This window comes from Antrostomus carolinensis, unplaced genomic scaffold, assembly GCF_000700745.2.
Source record: "Antrostomus carolinensis isolate BGI_N321 unplaced genomic scaffold, ASM70074v2 scaffold9976, whole genome shotgun sequence".
Lineage (NCBI taxonomy): Eukaryota > Metazoa > Chordata > Aves > Caprimulgiformes > Caprimulgidae > Antrostomus > Antrostomus carolinensis.
This window is the reverse complement of record NW_010323917.1, coordinates 10880-27558: the sequence shown is the minus strand read 5'-3', so window position 1 is coordinate 27558 and position 16679 is coordinate 10880. Positions and strand designations below refer to the sequence as shown.

At 39.5% G+C, this 16679-nt stretch overlaps 1 protein-coding gene across 1 annotated transcript in view; it reads right to left on the bottom strand.

Moving 5' to 3' along the window:
* LOC104527125 (BRCA1-associated RING domain protein 1) overlaps positions 1-16679 on the bottom strand; it is a gene marked incomplete at its 5' end in the record, with an annotated part of 39388 nt that overhangs the window by 15467 nt on the left and 7242 nt on the right. The window contains 3 exon segments of the mRNA XM_010170748.1: positions 6374-6546; positions 7268-7348; positions 16124-16679. The exon segment at positions 16124-16679 is cut by the window's right edge and continues 24 nt beyond it. Of these exon segments, the coding sequence (XP_010169050.1) occupies positions 6374-6546; positions 7268-7348; positions 16124-16679 (810 nt within the window).

Genomic DNA, 16679 nt, shown 5'->3' with positions numbered 1-16679 from the left:
CCCCCCCCTCCATTTTTATGATCATTTCAGTCACTTCTTACCAGTGTGTTGCAAAATGTTATCCCATCATTATGCAGCACTGAAGAACTGAATGGCTATTCATAGGATGTTAAGGTGCCATAGGTAAAGGAAAATGTGACAAACTTGGGAGCTCAGGTCTGAAAAAACCAACACCAGCCCAAGGGATGGGTTTAAGAGTTTTGAACATTTGCAACAAACCAGCTTGTGGAGCTTAAGGAAAGCGAGAAAAAGTAGCTGAAACAGGAGAAAAGAGGGTTTACAAAATAAAAACTAAGACAAGGAACACATCCAGACAACAGATTTTGAGTATGGTACTGTTTATTTTATGCATCCTTTTCAAAGAAAAAAGATGAAAACCAGATTTGTTCTTTAGGCACCCACTAACCATCCAAAGAGCAAATAAACATGATCAGAAAGAGACCTTGCCCAGACTCTGCTAGGCTGGTACAATTCTCAATGCAGTTACCTGAAGAACCATTTTTATTATATTAGAAATGCAAATTATTTTTAGCCCTATGATCAGGATCAAGGACCAGATCTATGCAGCCACAAGAACACCAGTGAGGCACAGGAATGTGAAACAGAAGCTTTTGGCAAAAACATGTGCTCAAATCTGTCTTTATTCAGTCAAGCTGAACAAGAGAAATCATCCACCTTGTTCAGAGTGAAAAATGAATTCTGATCCAGTTTACAAAACAAAATTAAAGTGGGACAGACACACCAGGTTCACCCTAACACAAACCCACAGTATTTTTAGAAATATCAGTAACTATGTTTGTGTGCTCCTACTATAGGTCTGGATTTGTTGAGAACGAGTCTGGTGCATGTGACTGCTTAACAGGACCAGATCCAACACTCAGAGGGAAAGAAGACAGACACAATTGTTTCTACAAGACAGAAATAAGCTCTCTGGTGCTGAAGCTAGAATACCAGGTCTCTAAGGCATATTTCTTTCTACCATAAATACAAGTGGGCTATTTGCAAGTTGTTTTAAACATTCAAGAGTCAGATGTATCCTTTGATGTAAGCAATCTCCTATTAGTCAGTCATCAAGGTACTGAATAGTCAGTAGAGGGCTCTTACAGCTAGAACAAATTCCAATCAAAGAGGAGGATGTCTGTGCTGAAAACAAAGATGAGCCCAATGAAGAGCAACTCAATGTAATCTGCCGAGTATGACTTCACATGAGATGACAGATGATATCTTGAGGACTGACAGATCAAAGAACTTCTTCTGAAAAGCTTTAGAAATGGGATTCAGTCTATGGTGCAACATTGCTGAAGTCTTAGGTATGAAGATAACAGAGATTACTGCTATACTAAAAAAGAAACCTAACAGCTACCTTCTAAGTGTTTCATTAAACTTTCAGGAAGTAAGCGACCAGGAGAAAGAAGATAAACGGGGAGACATCCCTGTCAGTTCTTTAGAAGCCCCAAACTTGCACAGTTTCCAATACAAGCAAAGAATGACTATATAATACTTTGTAATCAGGAGTTTCAAGCTGCTCCATTTTGATGGAGCAGTTAGAACAAGGACCAGTTAGAACAAGTCCAGAGAAGGGCCACCAGGATGATCCGAGGGCTGGAGCACCTCTCCTATGAAGACAGGCTGAAAGAGTTGGGGCTGTTCAGCCTGAAAAAGAGAAGGCTCCGGGGAGATCTTATAGCAGCCTTCCAATACCTGAAGGGGGCCTACAAGAAAGCTGGGGAGGGACTTTTCATAAGGGCAACTAATGACAAGACAAGGGGAAATGGGTTTAAACTGAAAGAGGGGAGGTTTAAGATTAGATATTAGGAAGAAGTTCTTCACTGTGAGGGTGGTCAGACACTGGAACAGGTTGGCCAGAGAAGCTGTGGCTGCTCCTCCCTGGAAGTGTTTAAGGCCAGGCTGGATGAGGCTTTGAGCAACCTGGTCTAGTGGAAGGTGTCCCTGCTGAAGGCGGGGGGATTGGAACTAGATGATCTTTGAGGTCCCTTCCAATCCAAACCATTCTATGATACCAAAAGTTATTTGCTGTTCCACAGCTGAGCATAAACCAAGTTTTACACTAGTCCCTCAAAAGAGTTCAGTATGGAATGGGAAGTCCCACAACCAGGTTCCAGTGCAGTATTATAACCACTAATTCCCACGTGGAAATCTGACCAGTCCAGGGCTCTCCAGTCAGCGCTTGTATTTTGAGAGTATGGTAAGCAGAAATAGTCTTTGAATCTGACAGAAGGAAGAAAATTTAATCTGTGTAGCCAGAAAGACAGCCTTAGATATCCCAACAAGGCCAGGGTTTTAATTAACCTGCTGTCAACAGGAAGTTAAGCATACTGTCGTACCCTTAGACAGTGAAGTCCTGCACTATCTTGACTTAGAAAAAGCAGACAAAAATTATGTCAGTGTCACAGGTCTAATGCCTCCTGGAATTAACTGCAGGTTATAATAGTTTTTGCCCCTATGCCATTCATAATTGAGACCATGGTCTATCCCTAAGCGCTCCCACAGGCTTGTTCAGAATGAGACTCACAACTGCTCAAAGACAGCTAACACCTAAAAAAATAGGGCAACACAACAGTTTTTACTAATGCTAAACTTATCGTGCATGAAGAACTGCCAAGATAGCTCATTTGAGTGAAAGCATTTACGAAGTACTGTGAAATTGCAAATGCACAGATCTAATTTTTCAAATCACTTGGCTTGCTGTGAAGCAAGGAAAAAAGACAGAATTCAAGAGAGTGAGCACATGAAAAAAAGCTATAAAAAAATTTTTAAGTTAGCTATGTGTAGGAGATTAACCTAAAAAAAAATTAACTAGACCAGTGGGACAATTAATAGGTCCACTGGTCCATATAATACTTTTCATTTGTAGTTCCTATATTTCCCAGTCAGTGAAAACTTTGAATGGCAAAGGAAGAGCCACAACTATTAAATCTTACAGATTTCCAAAAAATTTTCTTGCCATGGAATACTGAAATCCCAGGATTGCTTTTTGGCAAAAGAGGTAGTTCTCGTCTGTATTTGCTTGCTCCAAAAGATATGTAGCTGCTTCATATCATATACAGTTACTTCTTAATGCACTATGTATTAATGTGCAAGGAGAAAAAACTAGGCTGAAAGACACCTGCAGTGGGATGCACATGATGGGTCTGTGAACCTGATTATCTAAATCTGAAATTGCAAAGTCTCAGCTCTCTGGTGGCAGTGGTTATGCTAATATCTGTGCACCCCATGAATTAAGGTCCCTTAGAAAGCAGCTGTATCTGCCCCTAGATACATCTTACAACCCTCTACAGACGAGTAGATCCTTACCTTCCTTTGGGCCTGCAGTCAGTAAATATTGCACATCTTAAAAAAATATTTCATCTTGCACAATTGAGTATCACACTAAATTTCAAAACTACTGCTCTAAGCAGGCTATTCAACACAAGCTCTGTTTTTATTCCAGTAGATTAACTCTCCAACACACAAGGGACATTAAGACAGAAAACTGAGCTAATTCTATGGTCAAAACACCAGCAAGACATCAGTCACTTTTGTGAGGTTTCATGCTATACACTTCATAGTGTCCCAAGGAACATTTAAATACATTCATCATGTTCACATTTTACTTAGCTTAGCTAAAGGAAAAGACTTCAAGTAACCACAGAGAACTAATCAAACTTTCCTCCCTACCCCCGGGAGGTAATGAAGAAGCACTTTAATATGTTAGGATAAAGAGGGCCCCCTCCTGGGCTGAAAGTTAGTTCATTTGAGAGAGCTCACAGAAGGACTAGAAAGTTTCGTATATAAAAAAAAAAAAAAAAAAAAAAGCAAACTAATGTTAGACAAATTTATCAGTTTGGCAAAATGGGTTTGATGTAGCGTTAGCTCACACACTGTACATCTCTAGAGTTAAGACACTCCCCTCAGGTATATTCCTACCAAAAATAAACCTTTGAGAAGAGATGCAAGTTCTACTCATCACTGCTCAATTCCTACTTTAAAGATCCTAGAGTAAGAATGTGAAGGTGAGCAGATCCTGCATTAAATACAAAGAGGCCAATCATAACCAGTCATACTGAAAAGAACTTTAATTGCACCATCTTAAGTGATTACCCTCTTCTCACCTCCTGTTTTTAAAACTGTGGTCTGTAGGTCTCAGGGATCTAGGAAAAAAGTCACTGAAGAAAAGCTTCTTGTCAGCTGTGACTTCATCCTAAGGGTACCTGCATCCACTAGAAAAAAATATTTAAACCTTCTACATTAAAGAAGGTTCAAAAGCACTTACCTAGACAAATCCAACCACTGTTTAATTGGGATTACAACTACCAGAGGCAGTGGCAGGAAAAAAACCCCTGTAAGATTTGCAAAGTCATGATGCAGGGAAAGATGATGGCACAATTCCTTGCTGGAAGCCAGCAGGGCCAAGGAAGGAAGGGAGCCACAAGACATCCTCAGAAGTCTGAGACATACTGTTCTTGTTTCTATTGCTTCTTGGTAGTGTTCGGAAGAGGTCAGTAAAGTCTTACTATTCAAGTCTGAACGTTTTGCTTGTGCATCCTTTTCTTTATCTCCCTAATGTTCTCTGTAAAAATAGGGAAAAAAAAAAAAAAACAACCCCTTTCCATCATCAATGCAATAATAGCATGCACCACAGCATTTCAGAGACAGAGAGCCCACAGGAGATTTGGAAGCCTCAGTTTTTCCAGGGGGGATGTACATGACTGGGTTTTTGCCAAAGCACCTGTGGTTCCAGACAAATGAAAAAAAGATTAAAGGTGGCTAAATTTGTTCCCAAAAAGATTTAAAGTTAAAAGAAAAAAAAGTATATGTATTTCCTAACACCACATATCAGAGATTCCAAGTACCCTGGAGATTAAGTCAAGAACAATGCATAATTAGAAGTGGGTTAGGAGCCATTTTTCCTACTTGGACATACTGCAAGAGGGAGCTAGTTGCAGAGTTGTGACACAGGATGTGTCACATTGTTTTAATATACAACTGAACATTAACTGTATTCAGTGAAAAGCTAAGACAGTTTAAGGCTTATATAAATCTCTTCTTCCATTATTAAAAAGCTTCTGTTTCAATAAAAAAAAAAAAATCATGTTTGCTCATGCAGAATGAGCTGAAAGAGGTTCAGTTTCAACTCAGTTCATGTGAACACATTGTGGCAGAGGCCAAGGCTGATAAGAGACCTGAAGAGTCCACTGTCAGAAGAGTCCTGTCATAAACCCTGCATCAAAGCTGCTGGCTGTGCTGTGCTTTCCAATACCAGACAGACAACTGATAAGTGTCATACAACCAGTTCCTGATATTCAAGTGGCTTGAAAATTAGTTTCTGAAGCTGTCAGCTTTTCAAGGTGTAATGCACTGGTCTTTGTTCTTCAAGAACAAAGTGAAGATGAACAATTGATCCTTGTTTTACTTTTTCATGCTAAAGTTTTGTGGGTTTGTTTTCTTGTTTTGGTCTTTTTAAACTCCAGTATATTCAAGATTAGAACTGTTTTCAAAAACCCTCTGCTTTTTCACAGAGTACCTTCTTTCTGCAAGCTTCCTCTAATATTGAGAGCTGCAGTGATTAAGCTGAACTTGTTTATGCGACTGGCAAGGAAATTCATGTCATGCAAGACTTCATCCTATCGTGTTACTATATACACACACCTACTGACACATACATTGGACTCAAATTTTATACATGCAGGCCCTGGCACAACAGTAACACTGCAACACCTAAAACCACATTTAGTGTCTGAAATACTAACAGTTTCTGTAGCACCTCCTATATAGAACTGCCAAAATCTTCAGGAGTTGTAACTGTATGGAAGACTCAACTGAAAATATTGCTAAGCCTTTTTTTTTTAATTAAACAGTGTACCAAGGATTAGTGCTTTGATCCAAAACGGAAAAAATAAAAACCACTCCGCAAATCTCAGCTTATGTCTATGTAATTTGTGAAGGTAGAAGAGACTGGACCAAGATAGCAAGTAGTGTAGTAAAAGTAAAGAGACAAGAAACAGCTGTAGCAGTTCAAAACTCATCTAGCTCAGCATCTTAGATCTGACAGCAGCTATAACAAGATGCCAACAGGAAAGTGTAAGAACAGGGTAAGCATATTTTGTTACTCTCCTAGTATAGTCTCCAATACTCCAGCTATCTATGACTCAGATGTCCTCAGAAAAGCTCAGGACAAACCAAAATGGAAAGGAAACACCTACCTGGAAAAGGAGGATGTAAGTATAGCAGAGCATCTGTTTAACACCCACCTCCTCACTTCAAATAAATCACATTTATTACTAGGCTTCGCTTCAGATTTACTTAACATACACCCTGGAAGTTGTAGCTGCAGATAACGCCACAGTTAAAATAACATCCCACATCTACTTACACTGCATCTCGGGAGGCACCGTGCAAAAGCAGCAGCTCAACAATGCTCACGTGCCCGTTCTTGGCAGCATCATGAAGGGGAGAGTCGTTCTGATACCCCGTAGTATTCACTAACGCCTTGTACTGCAGCAACAGCTCCACCACTTCTTTGTGCCCGTGATTACATGCCTCGTGCTGAGGGGTAAATCCATGAGAGAGGAAACTCGAGTGAAACGGAATTCAGAGGAAGGACTTCTGTCATACCCGTCAGCACATTCACTTTCAAACACCTCTCAGAAGATGGTCGGGAAGACAATGCAAGAAGGATACTGCATTACGTTCCCGACATGAATTAACCTTGGAACCTAGCACTAATAAAAAGCAAAGAGAAAAACTGAACAGAGGCCAATTGTGTGCAAATTAGACTACAGGGAACAAAGCCTCCTAGATTACAGACTCTGTCAAGAGTATTTTTCAGGAGAGGAAGAAGTCATGGTTGAAAAGAACCTTTTGTTTATTTTCTGTAATTCAAGAAAGCAATTTTTTTTTTTTATCCAACTGCTTGATGTATTTCCAAAACGGTAAAAAACACTGAGGACATTAAGAACCCATAAAATATACACACTGTCTGCAATTGACCATTTTCTAGTTATCATAGTTATATTTTCTGCATTTGCAGAATCACAGGCTGACAGATTTCTTGGCATGTCCTACTCCAGCAAAGGAGATTTGGATTTGGGCAGGTCAGTAGTTGCTAATCAATTCTTTTAAATCTGTTTGTCATCACTTTTTCACTTTTCATAATTCTTTATCACCTAAATGAATGCAAAGGGAACTAAAATATGTGAGAGGAAAGGAGAAAAGAAATGAAATCTGATTAAGAAGACAAAAGACAGGAAAAGTCTTCAACACTCACCAGCGGTGTCCAGCCAGCATTATCTTTGACATTAGGATCTGCCCCACTTTTCAGCAGCTGTTCAACAGCTGCTAAATCACCCTGCATAGGAAAAAACTATAATTATTAAAAAGTAATGAAAAATATACACAAAGACGACAAAAATTGGAGATGCAGAATTATAAATTTAGCCACAATAAAAATGTAATGAAACAAGTCTTCCATCTATATATTGTCAGGATAACAAAATCTCAACAGGTTTGGAAATTGTAAGTTTATCATTACTGTTCATTTAGAAGCACCTACACATAAAAAATTATGTACATAACAGACTTGGCTCTGAATAAATGGACAAGTTTGTGCCGATTGCAATCTGTCCACTAGAATCAACTGCAGGGATTAAAATCAGGAACATTTATTCTGAATTTCCTTGTCCTTCAGACTGGATTTTTTTTTCAAACTAATCTAAATAAGTGTCTAGAAGCATCCATAGGTGAAATAGATTAATAAGCCTGACAAGCTTCTATAAATTGTTTTCCCACAAGTCAACAGGAAAAGGGTGTTTTATTTAACACTGCAATTACTACTTATCTTGAATATCACTGACACTTTTCTCTGACAGTTATTCTACCAAAATAGTTTTCATCTGCTTTTTGGAAGAACACTATATTCAGGTTTTACTATAAGCAAGGAAATGTATGTGGAAAAGGGTGCAAATGGATGTAGAGATTAGAAGATGAGGAAGGAGGCCAAGGAGAGACAAGGCAAAAGAAGCAACTGGGCAGTTTGTGAATCAGAGGTTTTTGACACTTTTAAAAAGGCAAGTATAAGAGACAAAGTTGGTAACAAGATTGGAGCACATACAGATGCAGCTATGAACAGGCAAAGAGAAGCCTCCTGTGGAAGCTGAGGCAAGGAAATCTCTGCAGTGCAGAGTCTTCTTAAAAGCAGGTGGGAAAAGTAACCCAAAGAGACTAAAAACCAGACCCTGATACCCTTCTCCTTTCACAGCACCGTCCCTTTGCAGTGATTGCAAAGGGCTGCCCTACTGGGACAGGCACCATGAATTCTCTTCCAAAATTTCTGCTTCAATGCTGGGAACCCTCCACAGTTGCAGGTACACAACTAATGGAGCCAGGCTGTCCCACACCTCTCGGGCCAAAGCAATGATCTACCTGCACCATTCCAGATGTGCAGTTACACACCATTCCTCAGCTGACAGAGGAACAGGGAAGGAGGAGATTGCTAAGTGTCAGCTACTGACCAAAACTACTTAAATAACACAAGCTTTTCCAAAGCTAAACGAGCACAGCAGACCTCAAGTTTCTGCATGTCTTGCCACCAGTGCCCCAATAATTCTTATTTTAGGTTTTGGGGGGGGTTTTATGTGCTTTGGTTTGGGTTTTTTTTTTTTTTTTTGGTTTTTTGGTTTTTGGTTTTTTTTTCCCATTTGTTTGGTTTTTTCCCCCCTTCGGTTTGGTTTGGCTTTTAGGATCTACTCCAACCAAGCATTTCAAGATGACCACTAACACATTCCCTAGACCAGGGTATTGTGATCCCCAATAGAGAGATTTATATACCAACTGGTATCTAACTCTTGCCCGTGGCCAAATTTGCAACATATAAAATATTAGGAGCTGGAGGGCAAAAAGTAAGTTTAATCCATGATATACAAAAAGTTCCATGCCCTACAGACAAGGAATTCCTGCCATTCCACAGTGCACCTTAGAAAAAGTAAGAGCATATAAAATTAAGTTTTAAATAAAAAAAAAAAAAGGTGGAGGATTAATTTTATTATAAAGGGACACTTTTTAAAATCAAAATAGCTTTAATTTTTACTCTTTAGTTAGAGAAAATATTAAGGTAGACTCTACTCAACAGAAATAAATCCAGCAAGCATCAACTGGAAACTCAAAATTAATCAAAAAAATGCTGAGAACCACTGGCTTGGCAACAGTCAAGCAAATTAACACATCAGAGATAAACTTCATGTATTATATTCACAACCTAGATGTCCCAGCAAAATGTTACCTCTCAAAGCAATTAAAGAACACGCTACTGTTAGAATACTTAATGGTTGCAAGGTAATAAGACATGCATCAAATCTGAAGAGTTATTCAGAGGCAGCTAAGACAGTGCTCAGCATTAGATCTTTTTCTAGAGAGAAGACACAATTATCTATAATGAGTGAGATCTGAGCTTATCATTTAAAGTTAAGTTTGCAAACATGTACAGCGAGGGTTTGACATTTCAAGAGTACTCATTTAGAGCAGTAAGCACAGCTAATAATTCGTGTGGGCATTAGGCAGTACCACAGCTTTTCAGAACAGTTCTGTGAACGTTGATTTGTAAAAACCTTGCTGCAGTTTTATCAAAGGAAACACTGCTGGTGTGGACGCCAGTTCTGACAATATCCACAGAATGAAAGCCAGGTCTAAGGCAAAAATAGAAAATTGGTGTTTTGCTGTTTACAGAAGAAAAATATTGTCATCACCTCAGCTGTAAATGGAACGTGCTCCCTGCAACCAGCACCTAGCAATGAGTGACAGAAGGGGAGGGGAAGCTGTCAGCCAGCTGTACTGCGCATTGGCTGGATGGGTGCTGTCAACCAGGATTACAAGAGCTATGTTAACAAAGTTGTTCATAGCTAGGAGAACATGCCTCTTGTCCCCTCAGAGGCTCATCAGTCAGTTATTATATTGTGAATATTAAGTTAAAAAAGATGAAAATGAAATTTCAAGGAGCAGTTCCTTAGCAGACATGTGTTAGGCTCCCTCCTACAAAGAGGACCATCATTATCTGATAGTGATCCAAAAGTAAAAAGAAAAAAAAATGCAGTTAACACACTGACTGCTTGTATCAGAGTTGATGGACTTACTCCCACATTTAAAAGTTATTAAATGTTTTGCTCAACCCTAAACAAGAAAGGCTAAGCACCTGAGAGGGGCAAGTCCTAGCCACAGGTATCTACATCCCAAGATGCTACACCTGTACCCACCTATTGCTTCGAGATTACCAATTCAAACATGCTTCATACAGTTGTGCTTCGACTAGTATTGAAACAGGCTGTGCATATTTAGCCCCTGGAGTTTACTTGATCTAGTAGTGCCAGCATAAAATTACCAGTCCCAAATATGAAGTCATAACCGTACCAGATGATACCAGGGGCTCTCACAGCTTGTCCTAGCTGTGTGTAGCAACAGCTGAGTGGAAATGTAATTGGAGATACTACTTGTTCAGAAGTAGAGAACAGGACAAACACCAGGTAGAAAAAAAGCTAACATTAACAATTCACAGGGAAGTGCTTATTTTTAAATCTCATTATCAATGAAGGATTACAACCAGCTACTGAAGAGGCAGAAACTACTGCAGAATGTAAAATTATCCGTTTGGAAGCAAGAAAGCAAAGGACATTTTAAGCTCCTAACCAAGCTTATGTATAGTGACAACACAATAATGCAATGGGTTTGCTCTTCCTCTGCTATAGCTTAAGGGAGCTCTGAAAACTAGAGAAGCACGAAAGGCATTGGGGCCATCTGTTGGCAGATCCAGAAGGCAGCATTAGCTTCCACAGAGAAGGGTATTTACACAGCTTTACAAACACATCCCTCCCAAGGAGAATTTAGTTCCTGCAGACGCAGATGGCATAAGCCCAGAAAACCATCCTCACTTGGCTTAGACAAGGGTTTTTCCTTTTGTTTCCCCCCCCCCCAAGTCAATTGTGTCACGATGTTAATGCAGACAGATGGTTAAGAAGAATTGCAAGTTTCCTTTCAGCTTTATTTCATGGGGTTTTTTTTTTTCATTTTACCCTTTACTATTTCCATTAACCATATATATTTACCACCCAAAGGTCACATTTAAATTATTAAGTTGATGAAAACGTATTCTAACAGTTCAAAAAGAGAGAAACACAAAGAATTAGGGCAGTACATGAAAATGAAGCTAAAAACCTGTACCACTTCAACTAAACACTTCTCCCTTTGTTTGCAAACATAACCAAGTGACTTCAATCTTCAGGTAAAATGAAGAAAAACTGCCTCTCAAACCCAAATGCATTTGCTTAAGTTATGGTGGGGAGGAGAAAAACTAGGTTATATACAACTCATAAGGGGTCAAAAAGGGCAAATATAAACTACAGAGTGTTTATAGTAATTGTGAATGCCCAACCAACTCTTTCCAGGAACCAGCAAGTTCCTCACTTCAAATTTCTCTAAATTAATTCCTTACCCAGTGGGCCATTTATTAACAAGCTTATAAGTAAGCTATGCTTAACCTTTAACAAAAAGAAAACATTCAAGAAATTCAGTATAACCCATCTCAGAAACAACAGAAGTAACAAACAAGCATTACTGAAAAAGAAACGGCAATTTGTTTCTCAGTTTTCAAATTAGCACTTGGGAAGATGGATTGCTCTGACTCACGGCCAACGTTCATATTCTTAAGTTCTGCATTTGAAACCATTACACTGTTTCATATTTGTCTTAAGCTACCTGCTGGATACCACCAGGAATCAGGGAGGCTGCTTACCATTCCTACACCGCTTGGTTTAACAGAGGGTCAAGGTCAAACTACAACTTCAAAACAGTCTCAGGTGCTCCACTTGCACCTGAGTCATCCTGCTAGCTTCTGCCAGCAGATCTCATTTCTCCAATGAAATGGGTATTACACACACAGCTAAATCACCTGCCACACAAAATAGCAAGCTCTGGACAGAGAGGCCTTGGACCAACAGATATATTCAATCACTGTGAAGCAGCTGGCAGGAGGGATGCCATCCATCCACTACCCTTTGCTCAGGGGAGGCTGGGAGTGCCTGACTGCACAGGAACACAACTCCCCTCTTGTACCTAAAGAAGCAAGAGGAAAAGCAGCAGGGGAGACATTCTTCCCATGGACATGTGTGACCCAACACTCAACCAGATACATACCCATCTGGTACCAAAAGTGAGGAATTGCACAGCTGAGTAGGTCAGACACCTTAAAAAAGGATCTAAAAGGTATTCTGATGTTGGCCATCACATGCTCATAAAGCCACAAAATCTTTCACTCTTTCTAATGTGTCATTAACTTGTAACAAAGCAATAAAAAGGAAGAACAGTCTCTCAGGCTCAGAAGGAATTATCTAATAGTTATTACAGTCTTAAGTATAATGAGTATGAAGAGCTCAGAACAGCAGGCTAGCCATGGGTGAAGCCTTTATGAAAGCCCTTCTGGTCAACCATCAAAACTGAAGGGTCCCTGGAATAGGACATAACCAAAACTGGTCCCAGTGCCCCTTCTCTCTTTCTTCACACTAAGGAGACACTCTGCATAGATGCAATTTCCTCCTTCCTCAGAACAGGAACAACTCCCTAATTGCTTCTTACTTGAACCATAAAAATCAAAACCTTCTTTCTCCCAGCTACCTCTCAACTGCTTGTTTGTAACAGTGAGACAGTCACCATGGTCCTCTGTTATCCTCTCGCACTGTGCTTCGCTGTTCCTCCTCCTGGAATCCACAAGTGGCAGCAATTCCACACTGTGAACTGACCCATCATCTCCCTCTCAATGCAGAGGAAACGGGCACAACCAAGACCTGAAATATTGTACCAAGCAACTATAATTTTTTTTCCCCTCTCTGTAGGATACTTAAGACTCTGGACCAACTAGTTAAGTAGTACTATGCTGCATTTTTAATTGCCACATAAGAGCCAGTCCTGTGAACAACTTGATATTTTACTGTAAAAAAACCAAAAACATATGTGGAAAGGCTGTTGACTGGGTAATTTCCCAGCAGTTTAGAATACTAGGAGTGAATAAGTCACATTTTGTGCTTTAACTAATTGGAAGTTTTACCTTCAATGACTATGGAGGAAGATAAACACGATTGCTGTTTGTTATGGGAAGAGCTGCATTTATTTTAACTTAGTAGTGTAACTCAACATTAAGTTCATCCACACTAGAACCTTTCTTGAGAACCATTTTTATGTCAGTAACTTTAGTAGTAGTAAACAGGGACAATCCCTCAGAATCATTTGAAACAGCACAATACACTTAATTTTAATGCCTGATAATGTTGTTTATTATCTCTTTTAAATAAGAAAAAAGGGAGAACTCAATTAGCTTTAATTAAATTCAGGGTATTAGACTCTAACAGCTAATGAAAATAATACAGATTTATTTTTATAATTAATGAAGTTCCAGAGAATTAGACTTAATTTCACTTTGGGGGGCAGGGTGGCAGCTACAAATCTGTTTCCCATTACACACAGTACTGCTTGTGTAAAGAACCAGAAAAAAACTTCACCTATAAAACAAAACTGGAAAATAAATACTTCTTCCAGAAACAGAAAAAAGTGACTGGGCTATTTTGAAAAAAAAAACACCAAAAAAACCCCCCAAAAAACCCCCAAACAACAAAACACAACACATTGAGAATATACACTCAGGATAAAGCCTAGTATTTTCAAGACCAGCTTCTTTGAGAAAAGACATTTATCAGTTCTATAGCAGGGTTCCTACAGTGTGATCTAGAAACAAACATACAGGATATGCAAAAAAAATATTGTCTTGGAGTTGCCACACATCCCCAGCAGATTCATGGCAATTAATCACTACTATTTCTTGTTCACTGTTTCACTAAGTAAAATGTTACCACAACCCATGACCAATAGCTCTCTAGAAAGGCCAAGTCCTCACATCATGCTGGCTTGAGCAATTTAGTCTTAATCCACTTTGACATAGACTAGTAACCATGTCTGCATTTACGGGCTACCAGGGGATGCAGCATCTTCTTAGAAATGCTGTAATATACTCATGATTAAGCTACAAAACAAAAACAAAGAACTTCCCAAATGAAAGGAAAGAATCTGTATAACCTCCTTCTACAGACAAGGACCTGAGGTTTAGAGACAGCAAAACAACTTTCTCAGAGTTGCACTGGAAGTTCAGTAGCTGGAAACAAAGATACATGCAAGTAAACTAAGACCGCTCTCCTTGCCTTATTTTAGTTACCTTTAAAAGAGAGAGGTAATTTTGAGCTCACCTTGGAGCCCTACCTACTTAAACAAGCCTTTACTAAAGAGCACCTCAATGAAAGTCATTGACAGATTAAAACCACAGCAGAACTAATAAGGAACAGAAGCAACTTCCCATTTTAGCTCAATAATTATCAACATGAAAAGATGACACCAAAGTGAACTCACACTTCATGTGTCTGCCCACTCCTCTGCCTACACTACAGCTGGAGGGCAGCTTTTCAGCCCACTGAAACAGCCCTAGCCCTTTCTCAGAGAGAGCTGCACCAACGCCAACAGGCAGTACCAGGTACGCCACTAAACTTAGATAATCAAAACTTGATTATTCTTTCTGTCTATAGCATGAACTGTTTAATTTTTACTCATTTATCTTCAAAATGCTTTGCAATGAAAAAGCACCATATTGGCATACCGCTGTTTACTCTAAGTGTCACAAGAAGGTGCAGAGATGCTCTGTTTTCTGAGATGATACACTTGTGTTGCAAAGAAGTACGAGACATATTGCTGGAAACCATACCTGTGTGAAAACTTGTCAAGATAGACCAATTTTTTTTAGAACTAGTCAGTCGTGACAGTATTCCTTATAAATTCCCAGAAAATCGTGGAAGGATAATTTGTAAACAGTAGTTTAGAGGTAACAAGAGATCTATCTTTTAAAGCTTTTGAGTCCTGGGAGGACAATGTTTTATCTTCTCCACCCTAATTCCATATTAATGGGAATCAAGTAAGGTATTTGAACTGAACTCGGCTCAGCTGCCACTTCCATTTAAAAAGGGCTCGTGCAGCAGGAGTGGCTTATTAGAATGCCCTTGAAAGAGGACACAGTTATTTATCAAGAACAGCCTTTGTCTCAACAAATAGAAGCGCTGTATAAATGTCAGGATGCTCACAGGTGAATCAATTCTACCAGTATAGGCAGTTTATTAACCACACAGTATTTCTATACTATGATTTAGCACAAAGTACATTTAAATTGCCAGACTAGAAACTTTTTTAAATGACCTCTCAGAAAAGAGTTGCCATATTAGTCCATCTGTTGAGTTTGACTGGAAGCTCCCATTCAATTCATCCTTCCTGCATGCAGCTTTCACACAGCAATCGGGAAGGACAGCCCTTGCAAAGAGCAAAGCCATGAAGCTCTAGCACAGCAGGAACTGGCTAAGGCAATAACAGCAAACTGAGTGACAGCTGTCATTCCAAGAATAACATTGGTCCTACAGAAAAGTGAAGTCTACCAAAAACATCCCAACTCTGTCCTAATTCTCCCTTCCCCACTATCTGCAAAGACAGCATGCTCAGAGCACAGGGCTCAGCATGGGAATCACCAAGCGCAGCATTTCGTTCCTCTTGAGCCAACGCTTGCATCAGATGGAGGATCTCACAGATGATGAAACAGTTCACCTCAATTAAGGTTGCACAGAATTATCTTTATGTAGATAATTCAGATCTTGTCCTGGCTGAGTTACAAGGTCAAGTTAAACTGACCAAGATCACTCGGTGAGATCTGAAATGCTGAGCTGAACCCCTTATGACAAATCACAGAGATTGCTTTCTGGCACGTAAGGACAAAACATTTGAATACTCATCACCTCCTAGAACTCACAGGTATAACTGACACTGTAATACACTGAGTTTCTCATATATGACCATCTTTGATTATTTCAATAGTAATTTATTTATGAAATCAAGAGAATCAGGTTGGAAACTCTCCAATAAACCTAGAAGAAAAAGACCACAAGATGATATTTGCCCCCCAGAAATAGGATGTACTGAAGTAACTGGATTCCAGGATATTTTCAATACAACATTGTCTTTTTAAACCCCCGTTTAAAGTTGAACTAGAAGATGACAGTCCTACCTTGATGGAAGCAACGTGGAGCAAAGTTTCTCCTTTGTAATTTCTTCTGGCAATTGTGTTACCACCAGGAGACTTCAAGACAGAAGGACTATGTGGTATTCCTACTTGATTACAAGTCTTAGAAGAAGATGGGGTAGAAGGAGATTTTGAAAGTGAAGGACTATTTATTACTTGACAGACTGCAGAGCTTCTTGTCTTCATTACAGTGTCAGTGAGTTTTGATACAGAGGAGGAAGTCTGAACTGGTGTCTTGTGTCCAGTCGTGGGGGAGATGGGGCAACCCTGAGGTAGCTCCTCTAAGTCATCTGCTTGATCAACTGACTTCCCAATAATGTTCCTCTCACTTCTTCTTGGTCTTTTAGACTGAGAAGTAACTGGAAGGCTGGATTGCTCCCTTTCACGTTTTAAACGCGTGGGTTCATTTTCTATTGACACTGATGTCTCTGTAGCACTATTTTTTTCCCTGCTGACTTGGACAGGGCACTCAATCTTATTGTTGCCTTTCTTCTCTGAGGATTTTTCCTGTGGCAATATTTCCACGTTTTCCATATTTTTG